At 54.2% G+C, this 12,305-nt stretch overlaps 1 protein-coding gene across 1 annotated transcript; it reads left to right on the plus strand.

Moving 5' to 3' along the window:
* The first annotated feature begins 6,686 nt into the window (after nucleotides 1-6,686).
* On the plus strand, nucleotides 6,687-7,727 carry FOXL1 (forkhead box L1). Its single transcript, XM_052656932.1, has one exon. The coding sequence runs from the start codon at nucleotides 6,687-6,689 to the stop codon at nucleotides 7,725-7,727; it is 1,041 nt and encodes a 346-aa protein (XP_052512892.1).
* The last annotated feature ends 4,578 nt before the right edge of the window (nucleotides 7,728-12,305 follow it).

The following is a 12,305-nucleotide window of genomic DNA, read 5'->3' on the forward strand; positions in this document are numbered from 1 at the left end:
AAGCCGACTAGGCTGAGCCCAGGCACCGCCGGCGGCCTTGCTGGTCTTCGCGTCTGCAGCCGTCGCGCACAAACGGCGGCGCGCGACGCGGGGCGGGGGGCCCAGGGTGGGGGACGTCCTGGCCCCACGGATCCATCCACACGCAGCTCCTTCCCCCCGCCGCTCTCCTCGGGAGGCCCGGGGCCTTGGAGGAACTGGGGAAAGGAGGCTGGGGCTGGAAGGGCCGGAATGCCCGTCTCAGGCTGCCAGCACTCCTTGCTTGGGCGGCTCTGCGGTCCACAGACGCAGTTTGCATGAAGCCGCGTGTGATAGCCATGTTTCCTCCTGACCCAGTAAGATGCAGCCGGGCAGGTCTCAAAGATACTGCGAATAAAACAGAAGCAACCCGAGCACCACGACAGAGACCGTTTCCCATAGACATAACCCTGCGTCCCTCACTGGCCTTGGCTGGGTGGACTGTGTCTCTCCCCAGGGTGCGGTTTTGACAGGTAAAGGCCACCAGAGAGATCCAGTGGCCTTTGAGCACCCTGGTTCTCAGCCCCGGAGGGGCTGCAACTGGAGTAGCCTCTGCTTCTTGTGAGACTCAGAGAGACACTCAAGCTCTCTGCTTTCATCCAAGGCTGAGAGCTGGGCCTCTCTCCCGCGGCCAGATTTGGGTCTGCGGCCCAGCAGCCCTCATTGCCCTGGTTCAAGTGGCTTGTCCCGGAAGACGCCAAAATCGGTGTCCATATGCACTCTCAAATTGCTGGAGCAATGGGCTAGGAGCACATCTTGCCGTGTAAACAGGTGTCTTTCCTTCCTGGCCTCAGTCTTCTCATCTGTAGAATGAGCAGGTGAGTGCAAGGGCAGTGCTGGCTGCCGGGTGTGCTTTTTTCTTCACCCCCGGCTCCTTCGATGGGCCCTCACTTATCCTCGCTCCTCTGCTCTGCTCGTAAGAGGTGACGACCAGAAGTTAGAGGGAAAAGAAAATGCAGGGTCCCAGGAACATCAGCATTTGGCTCATAGATCGTTGGGGGTCCATCTCCTCCCCTTTACCCAAGACTGCCTGGAAGGTTGCCTCTGAGCCCGGGACAGGTTGGTGAGCTTCACCCGAAGTACAGAGCAGAGTTCCCAGGTCCCTGGAGGCTGAGTGATCACTGCCTCCGACCTCATCTCCATCCTCAGCCCCAGCCCTCATCCAAAAAACCGGCAAGGGTTTTGGGCCAGGATGGCCAATGGGAATGTATGTGCCCAATGGCTCAGTCGAATCCAATTCTTTGTAACCCTATGGACTGTAGTCTGCCGGGCTCCTCTGTCCGTGGGATTTTCCAGGAAAGGATCCTAGGGTGGGTTGCCATTTCCTTTTCTAGAGAAGCTTCCCTACCCAGGGGTAGAACCTACATCTCTTGCATTGGCAGGCAGATCCTTTGCAGATGAGCTACCAGGAAAAGACTCCCCTGAAGAATGAACAGAAGGCACTGGGGGCTCAGAGCCTGTTCAGGGCATCTCAGGGGATGTGACCTGCATTGTCAGGACACTGGGCTCCTGGGCTCGGGGGTTTGGGGTCAGTGGAGAAGTAGAGCTGTGAGGTTCGGCACCTGTAGGTGCGGCCAGGCCAGGGGTGCTGGGAGGCCAGACTCCAGGTGAGTGGAACACACTGGTCAGAGCCACCCAGTGTGCTTGCTGGTACCATATACTTGAAATGCTTTCCCAAACTTTGAGAAGCATTCCCTGCTGGCCTCTGTCTTGCATGGCCTCAGCTCACCAAGGCATCTGAGATGTTGCTTTTTGACAGAGGCATGTGAGGAAGGGGACGAAAGCTTCAGGCAGCTGGGAAGGCTGGGACCTCACCTCACGCAAGGCTTGTCCTCTCCACTGCGGCAGGGTTTCTGCTCTGCAGCAGAAGGACGGCGCTTGTGTGAAGTTTGGATCTTGAAGTTGTCTTACTGGTGCTACGGTTTTTGCTTTGTCAGGTCTGTGAGGCTTTATCCTGGGGCTGTGAGTGTGTGGAGGCTGAAACACAGGAAGGGGGTGGGTGAACACCCTGACAAGCTTGCTGGCATCCATGGTCCCTTTGAGGGGGATGGAGTTGGGGAGTGCTTTGTGCTGTCCACATGCCCACCCAGGCTGGGAGGTCACGGAGGCCAGAGAGACTGCGCTGACCTCAGGAAGGCTCAGTGGCCCTTGACCTTGGGTCCTACCTTTCCAGCAGCCCCTCTGGACACTCTGTGCCCTGACATTATTTTTCCAGATGGTTTCCCAGAGGAAATTTTTTCTCTAACTGGAACCCAACTCAACCGGAGCACCAACTCAAGCCCTACGCACACAGGCCAGCTGAGGGTTCATGCACCTGGGGCATGTTACCTCAAGCTCTCTGAGCCCCCTTTTCAACTGGAAAAGTGACAGGATCATCTAATAGAGCTCTCGTGAGGACTAAGGAACCCAATACCCATGCGCAAAGTGCTGCCAAATGTCCAGTCCATAGTAAGGACTGTTGCTATTAGGATGTACCTGGACAACAAAAGAGAAAGGATCCTTGGATCTCAATTAGCTGCATACATCAAGCTACATGCTGATGTGCTTGGGCAGGGCAGTGCCCGGGCCCCAACTGCCCCTGCTCTTTAGGACTAAATCAGCATCAGCTGACCAGCCAGCCCTTACCTTCATGGCTCACTTCCCCTGAGAGAAGCAGACGACACTGCTCCCCATCCTTTCAAAGCGGGAGAGGAGGGCAGGGGAGGAAAGAGTCTCCCAGGTTTTGTCAGGGTGTAAGTGAGGACTCTGGGTCTCCTACTTAGGATGCCTGAAATCTCCCAGCTCTGGGGGGAGGGGCAGAGCAGACCTCTCCTCTCCAGAGGGTTCCCCTTCCCCCCACCTTGATTACTCTAGACACACCTCTCAGCTTCTGTGCTCAACTGAGGGTGTCTGACCACAGTGAACCCACCTTTGGAGGAAACCATGTGGATTCCAACCTGTGCTATTTACTACCTTCATTGTTTTCTGGTGCTCTCTGCCTGGCCTCAGTCTCCTCATCTGTAAAATGAGCAAATCCATCCTCCCATCTTCTGTAGATGGTGCCAGCGTTCTCAATAGGATTTCTGCAGGGTCCTTGGCATCCACACACAGTAGCTATTATAATGTGACTGTTTTCCTGTCTTTGGAACACTTCCTCTTGAAGACCTGAGGCAAGTCAAATTCCTGGGCTCAGTTTCCTGGTCTGCAGAATGGGGCTGATTTTTTTTAAAGTTCTGTTTCTTAGGATTGCTGTGAGAATGGAGTGACTTAATACAAGGAAAGCACTTAGAAGAGTGCCAGTGCATAGTAATTCAAGACAGAATTAGCTATTAATGTTATCCTTATTCTCATCATTCTCCTCAACATTTTAGATTGTCAGTAAAGCAATCTTGAATCTTTTTAGCGCTGCTCTTCTCAGACCCCACCTCTACACACACACACACTCACTCACACACACACACAATGTGTTAACTGTCTTCACACTTAGAAAAGCCAGGCGGATAATCGGGAACACGACGCAGATCATGGTTCTCTTGAATGTCAGCCTTCTTTGTTTACCGGTGAAGCAGAAGAAGGGCGTATGGGGGTGCAGCGCAAGAGCAGGGGCTCTCCCCCTCACCCAGCCTTTGTCTGCGAGGCCTCTGTGGTCCCCCGCTGGTTGCCTGACCAACCCCAGGAGCAGGCTTCCTGCCAGGGCGCTGGGAATGGTTCGTCCTACGCCGAACCCAATTTGTTCTTGGGCCCCCGAGTTGGAACTGCCGCGGTCTTTCCGGAAGCATGATTTCTGGGAGACCCGCGCCCACTGACTTCACAGATGAATGTGCTTTTCCGGGATCTGAAGACTTCTGAACCTGCAGGGAACGGTCAGTGTCTCCATCTGGCTCTCTGAGTCACCCTGTCTCCCCGCCGTCTCCCAGGCTCGGCCGGTCTCCCAGTGAGTCTCCCGACAGAGCTTCCGCACGAGGGCGCATCCACACGGCTCTCGGCGCCTGTTCCCTGCGCTCCCCGGAAGTAAGCCTCCGCTCGGGGCTCCTGCCGGCGGCGTCTTCGGCTTCAATTGCACTCTTCACCTGGGAACCCAGGATCCGACCCCTCGCCGGAGCCGGGTTGAGGCGCCCTGCGGGAGTTCTGCGGCCAGAACCTCCCAGAGAGGTTGCTAACTGCTGCCAGCACGTGGAGTGGGACGCGCCTCTCCAGACGGCCGCTAGAACTGGGGTTGTTTTTTCTTTACTATCAGTGCCCTGCCCACCAGCCGCGCGTGTCTCCGCCTGCGTCCCGCCCATGCCCAAATTGGGCGGTGTTTATCATTGTACGAATTCAAGCTCGGATTTGCCTCCTACTTTAGCAGGAGCGCCGCGGTGGCGCGCCTCAGGCATCGCTGTACGTGCTGGACTCTGGGTGTCCGGGAAACTCCAGGGAGGGCTCGGGTGAGGAGGTGGGGGGCGAGGGACCACGGAGTAACACCGGTGTGTCTCTTGCTCTGGGTCTGTTGGGGCCGGGCACCGAGGCTGGATGCAAACTGGAGCTTGCAGGAGGCGCGCTGATCTGGAGGGTTGGGGTGACTCTGGAGCCCGGTGGAGCCCGTGGGCTGCAGAAGCGGCGACATTGAGGTTCTGTTTCCATCCCAGGATTGAAGGGGGGTGCTCCGATGAAAGCCAGGGATCCACAAAAAATACAGCTCTCCGCCCCCTCTTGGCTGGAGGGCCATCCTCGAGACCGAGTCGGGGACCAGCTGGACACTGGGCTTCAGTTAGAAAAGCAGCGCTGGGGACAGGGGCCTGAATGTGTCCCAGGGCCTGACCTGGCGCTCCCTCAAGCCCTGCCTGCACCCGAACCGGTTTTTCGACCCTGTCAGCGAGTTCCTTTTAGGTATTTCAAACGTCCCTGCTCCCCTGTGGTCTCTCCGGAACCCCCAAACACAGGCTTTACCTTCTGGACCCTCCATTTTAGAGTTGGGATCCTCCCTGCTTTCCCACGTTCAGAGCTGATGCCCCGAGCCGCGGCGGTGGGTCCCCAGCATGGTGCTGCCTGTGTGACAGTGGGACAGCCCTTAAGGGGTTAAGCAGCAAACGTGCCTTAAGGCACCTTTAGTGTCCTTCCTCAAGCTAGCCCCACATGCCATCTTCACCCCTCCCTCTTCTTCTTCGCATCCCCATGGTTTACTCAATGAGATGTTAATTTAGTTGTCCTGAGCTTTTTCTTTCTTCTAAAATATATCCAGCAAAGATCATAAACAGGAACTAGTCACGTTAAGTTCCAATCCACCCCCCTCCCCAAAGGCAGCAGAGTAGGGGAGACACCCCCTTCTAATTCAGCATCATCAAGGTTTTTGATTCAAACCAGGACGTGGCTAAATGTAAAATGAGTCAGGGTGGGGAGTGCTTACACCCCAGGGTGAGTGGGTGGGGTGGGGTGGGATAGGGGGGAAGCGAGCAGGCTTCCCAAATGCTTAATGTAATCATGGGCCAGCTGCGTGCACTTGTAAAGTTGTTATAACCCCCTCCTTGTTATAAACAGGAAAGCGCAGAATATAAAGCAAGAGACCCGCATTCACAAATACCAGCTCTCCCCCGCCAGCTGCCAAAGTCCCCTTTTATGGTGTTCCTCCTTACAATCTCAGCCCCATCAGAAAGACTGTAGCTTCTCCCCCTCAACTCTCCAAAAGGGGTGATTTTGAAACTTGCCCCCAACCAAGCTGTGGACCAGCTATGGCATGCCTTTGCCAATTCTCAGTGCCCCGGGCCATCGGCATCGGAAAAGCTGGGCTCCTGGGGTCGTCTTCTTGGATCCCCAGGGAGCCCTAGGGGGGCAGGCCTGCCCGTTTTGGGATGCGAGGCCCCTAGGGAGTACACCCCACCCCCAATTCCTCCAGGGCATCCCGAGGATGTCTCCCAGGAGGGCTGCATCCTCTTCTGATCAGGCATTCATCTATCTCCTCTCCCCTGCTAAAATATCTGAGAGCTCTCCAAGACCTCCAAAGGCATTTATGAGACTGTGTCATCTCTCCATCTCCTACTAAGCCTGGGAGAAGAAAAGGTCTTTTGTGGGAGGCCATGGGATTTCAGGGCTCCCCCAGGCCAGAGGTAAAACACCCCTGTGCCCCTCCCACCTCCACCTCGTCTTCCTGGCGGGGCAGACCCTGCTCCCGAGCCACCTCGATCCACATCCTGCCTGACTGACTGTGTGTGCTTACAGCGTCAAGGGGTGGACGTGATATTTCAAACATCAGATCAGTGCGTTTATATATTGGGTGCCCGGAAATTTTTCCAAATAAACACAGCTTGATTCAACTTGGGTGGGCGGACTTATCAACAGACTAATTCTATAAACAAATGAAGGAATAAGCCTGAAACCGATTGGCTGGTATCAAAAAGACACGTGGAGGGAAAAGCTTGGAGTTTTTCAGCAATGAAATTTTAATTAATGTGGGTGGGCTGAGAACACAGCGACTGTTTATCATAGACAATTTATTTTCCAGCGCTAAGTCAACATATAATAGCAAACTTACAACAATTATTTAACATTTTTAAAGCCATGAAGAAGGGACAGAGCGCGGAGCGGCTGGGGAGAGCGGCAGAGCTGGAGGCAGACGCAAGGCAGGCTCCCCGGGAGGGCCCTTGCGGCTCTGGGCGCAGTCCCTAAGCCGCCCGGTCGCCGGCGTCGCCGGGAGCTCAGCGCGGCTCCCGCTCGCCATGAGCCACCTCTTCAGCCCCCGGCTGCCTGCTCTGGCCACCTCGCCCATGCTCTATCTGTACGGCCCCGAGAGACCGGGGCTGCCTCTGGCCTTCGCCCCCGCGGGCGCGCTGGCGGCCTCGGGCCGGGTGGAGCCCCCCCAGAAGCCGCCCTACAGCTACATCGCGCTGATCGCCATGGCGATCCAGGATGCGCCTGAGCAGAGGGTCACACTCAACGGCATCTACCAGTTCATCATGGACCGCTTCCCCTTCTACCACGACAACCGGCAGGGCTGGCAGAACAGCATCCGCCACAACCTCTCGCTCAACGACTGCTTCGTCAAGGTGCCCCGCGAGAAAGGGCGGCCCGGAAAGGGCAGCTACTGGACACTGGACCCTCGCTGCCTGGATATGTTCGAGAACGGCAACTACCGGCGCCGGAAGAGGAAGCCCAAGCCCGGCCCAGGGGGCCCGGAGGCCAAGCGGGCCCGCGCCGAGACGCAGGAGCGCGGTTCAGAAGCGCCGCCGGAGGTGCGGAGCGCGGCAGGGTGCCCCCGCCCCGCGACCCCCATCCAGGAAAGAGCGCCCGAGCGCCCCTCGCCCCTTCGGGAAGCCTCCTCTCCGCCACCGGCGTCCCTCCCCTGGCCCAGGCCCGGGTCCCCAGAGGGGGACGCGGGCGACGCGCTCCAGGGCGCAGCGGCGGTGGCTGTCGGCCAGCCTGAGCGCACGGTGGATGGCCGGGCGACTCCTCCGCGCCCCGCCTCCCGCAGCTCTCCGAAGAGTTCGGACAAGTCCAAGAGCTTCAGCATAGACAGCATCCTGGCCCGACGGCAGGGGCAGAAGCCGGCTGGAGGGGGCGAGCTCCTGGGGGTCGCCAAGCAGGGGCCCGGCGGCTGTCTGGGCGCCTCGCTCCTGGCCACCTCCTCGAGCCTCCGTCCGCCTTTCAACGCTTCCCTGATGCTCGACCCGCACGTCCAGGGCGGCTTCTACCAGCTTGGGATCCCCTTTCTCTCCTATTTCCCCCTGCAGCTCCCAGAAGCGGTGCTTCATTTCCAGTAAAGCAGACGGCGGCTCCTTTTCCTCGCCCTGGCCTGAGCTCCGTGTGAGCGAGCAGGGCTCTCACCACTGGGAAAGAAATCGCATTTTTAAGTAAATGATTTCCTCTGCCTGCATATGGATCGTGGGAAGTATTAGCATCCTCAGCTGCACAAAGTGGGCACACTCCCCTGCCTCCTGCAAGACGGACCTTCCCAGAACCGGAGCAGCTTCGGAGATATAAAAGACCCTGCCCACGCTGCGACTTGGGCATCTCAGACTTCCTACCGCAGGCGCAGGAAAATTCCTTGAACCTTAGGTCAGTCTCATGGCATGATCTTCCACTAGCACCCAGACAGGTCCTGCGCGCCCGGAGGGAGTGGGGGAGGGCCCAGACAACCGGAGGGCAGACAGACGGCCGCAGTGTGGTCCTTTCTGTCTAAGAGCCACGGTCTGACCATTGCCAGCTCGGCTGTCACTGTGGCCCTGGCCTTGGCTTTTGGCCCCACGGAGTGATGGGTGTTCACAGCTGGGCTTGTCCCTAAGGTCCAGTTGTGGGGACACCAGGGCCAACCCGTTTTTTAGGTTCTTTAGCAGATCCTGGGGCTTGGTGAGGACTTAGGACCAATGTTCAGGCGGAAGCTGAGAGACCACACTTTCACTGTAAATAGAGAAATCTTCTCTCTTTTCCTTTTAGATAGTAAAAGGAACACACTATATTCTTTGGCTAAAAGCTTGATTCTTTTTACTATAAGGGTTGCCCTGTGAACGTGTGTATTAACAACCTCTATTAAAAAAGTGCACTCTGTGTAACTTAGCATTTTGCTGCTTTACAGTAGATAGCTGGATAGGTCCTTAGTCAATACACGTGCTCTCCAACGCCTGTTACCAACCACAGACATCCTCCTATCTCTTAGCTTTATTGTTTAAGGGGTCAAAACATTTCTAGGGACACAGGAAGTGCACGAGGGTTAGGGAATCTTGATTGTTGCCACATTTTCCAGAACTGTGTAGTGAAAGGACCATTTTTAATCTGAAGAGTTGGGTGAAACAAGCACAAGGAAAGCAAGTGGAGGCAGGGATGGGTGAGCGCTCAGAAGAGCAAGGGAGTCCCCTGGGGTCTGCGGGGGTGGGGGCGCCCCAGGAACAGGAGGCTTAGTGGGAGGCTCCCTGGCCAACTGCAGCTGCCTCCTCCCTCCAAGCGCCAGCCAGGCAGGCCCAGAGCCTGCAGCTAAACAAACACCTTATGGAGGTGACTGCCAGGCTGGGGCGAGGAGTGGGCGGGAGGGCAGGGGTCCGAGACAAAGATGTGATTATTAAAACTGAGATTTTCACAGCCCACTTCAGCTGGGAACTTCGGGGGAATACATCTAAGCTCTCACAGTATCTCTCTGGGTTGTTGTGGCGGTTCTGAGACTCGATTTCCTGAACCTCCAAGCTACCTTAATTTTATCAAACGTGGGAAAAGCATAGTAAGTCAGTAGTTCCTGGAGGGAGGCGGAGATAGGTCTTTGAGATAACTTTTTTTAAAGCAGATTGAAGCAGTTTCCAGAACTTACATAAAAGTGAACACAAACTTCACATCTGAGAGCCTGTTGGTTAATATGCTGGAAAAGATATTTCAGACAAACAGAATAATTTAAGAATTAGCAAGCACAGAGCTGACTGAGAATTCATGTTGAAGGCCATTTGCTACTGACCTCCAGAAGCATCCATGTCCGAGTTCTGCCCAGGCTGGTGGGAACACTGTGGTGGGCGAGCTTCAGGGTCCTTGATGTTAAGAACTCTGATGAACCATGCTGAAATCCAAGGTCACTGTGATTAACTTACAATGTGCTGGAAGGGCCATTGTTGGCTATTTTGTTATCCTGAAGTCTCAACCTCTGTGAATAAAGTTGTTTTTTCATTAACCTCTCAGGGACTGGTTCAGTGGATTACTGGGAGGAATAAGCAGAATAACAGGAAAGGGGAGACTGGGATCGTATCTGGGAACCCCAGCAGCATTTCTTGGACTCTGGCTTCTGAGGGAGGAGGGCTCGTGCGTGGACCGGAGGGCAGGACGGAAAACTCCAGGACTGGAGGGTGTTGCCTGAGGTTCCCCAGTAAGATGAAGATTCTGCTGAGTGGGGTATGCTTATAATGTTTTCTCTTTATGTTTGATTTGCTATCTTTTGTTAACTTATGATGGCTCATTTCTGGAGAAGCAAATATTCTAATACTTTCATTTAAAAAGGATGGCATCTTAGAGTTACAATTCCAAAAAGTACAGTACAAACATTATTTTTCTGGCATAGAAGGAAAAAGGCAGGAGGATGTGTCACTCTGCCAGTGTCTATACATACATAAGGAGGGATTCTCTTACCTCAGCCCCACATTCATCTGGTTGAGGAAAACAAACAGAAATGGACAGTGGGGTCATTATCTGTAGATTCTACACAATTCCATGTGCGCTGCTCCCTGCTAAGGAGAAAGAGGGGCTTTGGGACTTACGGATCCAAATAGCTGTTCTAATGTCCCAGTTTTAGTTATGTGCTCCTGATTATGGATCAATGAGACCACGAAAAGCTTTCCACTCTTAATAAAAGCAAAATCACCTAGATTTTGAGTAAACCGGAAGCAACCATATTGTCCTGTTCTTGGGCAATGCAAAGTATGCCTCTGTGTTCTCATCTACACAAAAGGAACAGATTCTGTTTCCTGTAGGTGATCTTTCTCTTGTGTACATGCACATGAGTACACTGATCATAATGGGGGATAAGGCAGGTTTATGTACAATGATAAGTAAGTGTATATGTAGGTATGTACACAGGTACATATCTGTATATGTGTATATATACGTGTGTATATATATTTTCTACACACACAAATGGTCAGAAATTCATCTTTTTTGCATAGTTGAGACAGACAGACTCGGATCAAATGCTGATTTCTTTTAGAATAACTCAAGTACTGGCACTGTTGGAAAGATTTTGTTTTGCTATAGAATTTGAACAAGGAATAATTAAGTTTTTTTGCACGATTATAGTAAAACTAACAAAGATATTATAAAAGAGTCTTGGAAGACATACCCACCTGAGACCTTTACTTCCCAGACTCTTGCAAAGGTGCAGGGACTCTGCAAGGGCCTTTGTGTTGTCCGTTCTCGGGTATTTCCTGGCTCCTGTGGAAGCTGATGGCCTCCTGGTTCTCACATGCCCCATGAGGTTTTCCAGAACCGGAGGAACAGGATATGTCTGCCATTTTCCAGGACAACCGCACCTCTCTGGAAAGGAGCCTACCTGCGGTCTCTACCATTTCACTAAAAGTGCTCAGTGTCTATCCATGTGTGGGTTAATGAATCAGCCACACTGGATTTTATTGTTACAGCCAAAGGCCGGAGCCCGTCGGCCAGGAATGCACACACCCGTGTGAGCGCACACTCAATGTGCTTCACAGTGGCTAGAATCTTATTTCCATGAAGCAGGGGTTGTTTCATACAGTCAGAAATACACATGATAATAATCCAGCTTTATTCTTAAAATTGAAGAGCATGAGTTTGTTGGAAAAGTAAAACCTTTTTTTTTAAATCCACATTTCAAGCAATTAGTATACCTAAATACCCAGGTGGCAAGTTCTCATCTACATTTGTCTTTGGTCTTTGCCCCAGACTCGGGGTTCTGCAGGGTCAGACAGATCCCCATAGATGGCACAGTGACCTAGAGAGGGTCACAGTGAGTGGTGGGGCCTGGGCCCAGCTGGGCAAAGATTTGTCCCAACTTCCCTCTTCTATCACCGTGAAAACCAGGGTTCCGGGAGGAACCAGAACCTGACTTAGACGGGCCACTGGAAGGAGACTGGGGTGGAGGCACTATTTTCAGGGGAGTGGGCGGAATGAGTGTAGATGCGGCCACAGCACTGACGGGAGCTGAGCAGAGACACCCAACTCCTCTTCTGCCTTCCACCCTCACCGTGGTGCTTCCGATGGCTAAACCCACCAGAAGTCCAGCCTTTAGGGAGCCCAGGTAACAGCAGCTCATGGGGGTTAGCCTGTAGGGGCAGAGAGGGGTACAGAACACGCTACGATGGGGACAATTCCAACAGAGCGCGGCCAGTACAGTGAGGGGGGGATCCTTCCTCTGGGGCCCAGACCACACTGCTGACCTCCAAGGGCCAAGACCAGAATGTCTTGCTGAGTTGCTGGGGCCTGGGATGACTGCACATAGTTTGTATCCGTTTGTGTTTGTCGAGCATTTAAAACAAAGCTGTTCCTTCCTGGGTAGTAGACAGAATATGACAGTTGCCGTCTAACTCTTCCAGAACTCATGGCCCGCATGCTGGTGTGGGTGTCCTCCAGACGGAGTCCAGAGGAAGGACTTGAAGGGAGTGTCCCAGCCCGGCAGCGGCGAGGTCGGGCCTCTGGGAAGTGGGGGTGGCCCCCTGCTGCTCACAAGCCCCTGTCACCCTGGACAACACCTAGCTTACAGCTGGACTCAGGTCCCCATCCTGTGCAAAGTGAGCACTGAGCATACCCTCCTCCCGGGGTCACACTTCTTTCCCAGGCAGTGGTCACCTTGTCCTGCTCCACACATTCCCAGGTCTCTCCAGACACACCTGCTGTGAGGA

Source organism: Budorcas taxicolor, chromosome 18 (assembly GCF_023091745.1).
Source record: "Budorcas taxicolor isolate Tak-1 chromosome 18, Takin1.1, whole genome shotgun sequence".
Classification (NCBI taxonomy): domain Eukaryota; kingdom Metazoa; phylum Chordata; class Mammalia; order Artiodactyla; family Bovidae; genus Budorcas; species Budorcas taxicolor.

Coding starts and splice junctions, on each gene's coding strand:
- FOXL1 (XM_052656932.1), top strand. CDS start 6,687: ATGAGCCACCTCTTCAGCCCCCGGCTGCCTGCTCTGGCCACCTCGCCC.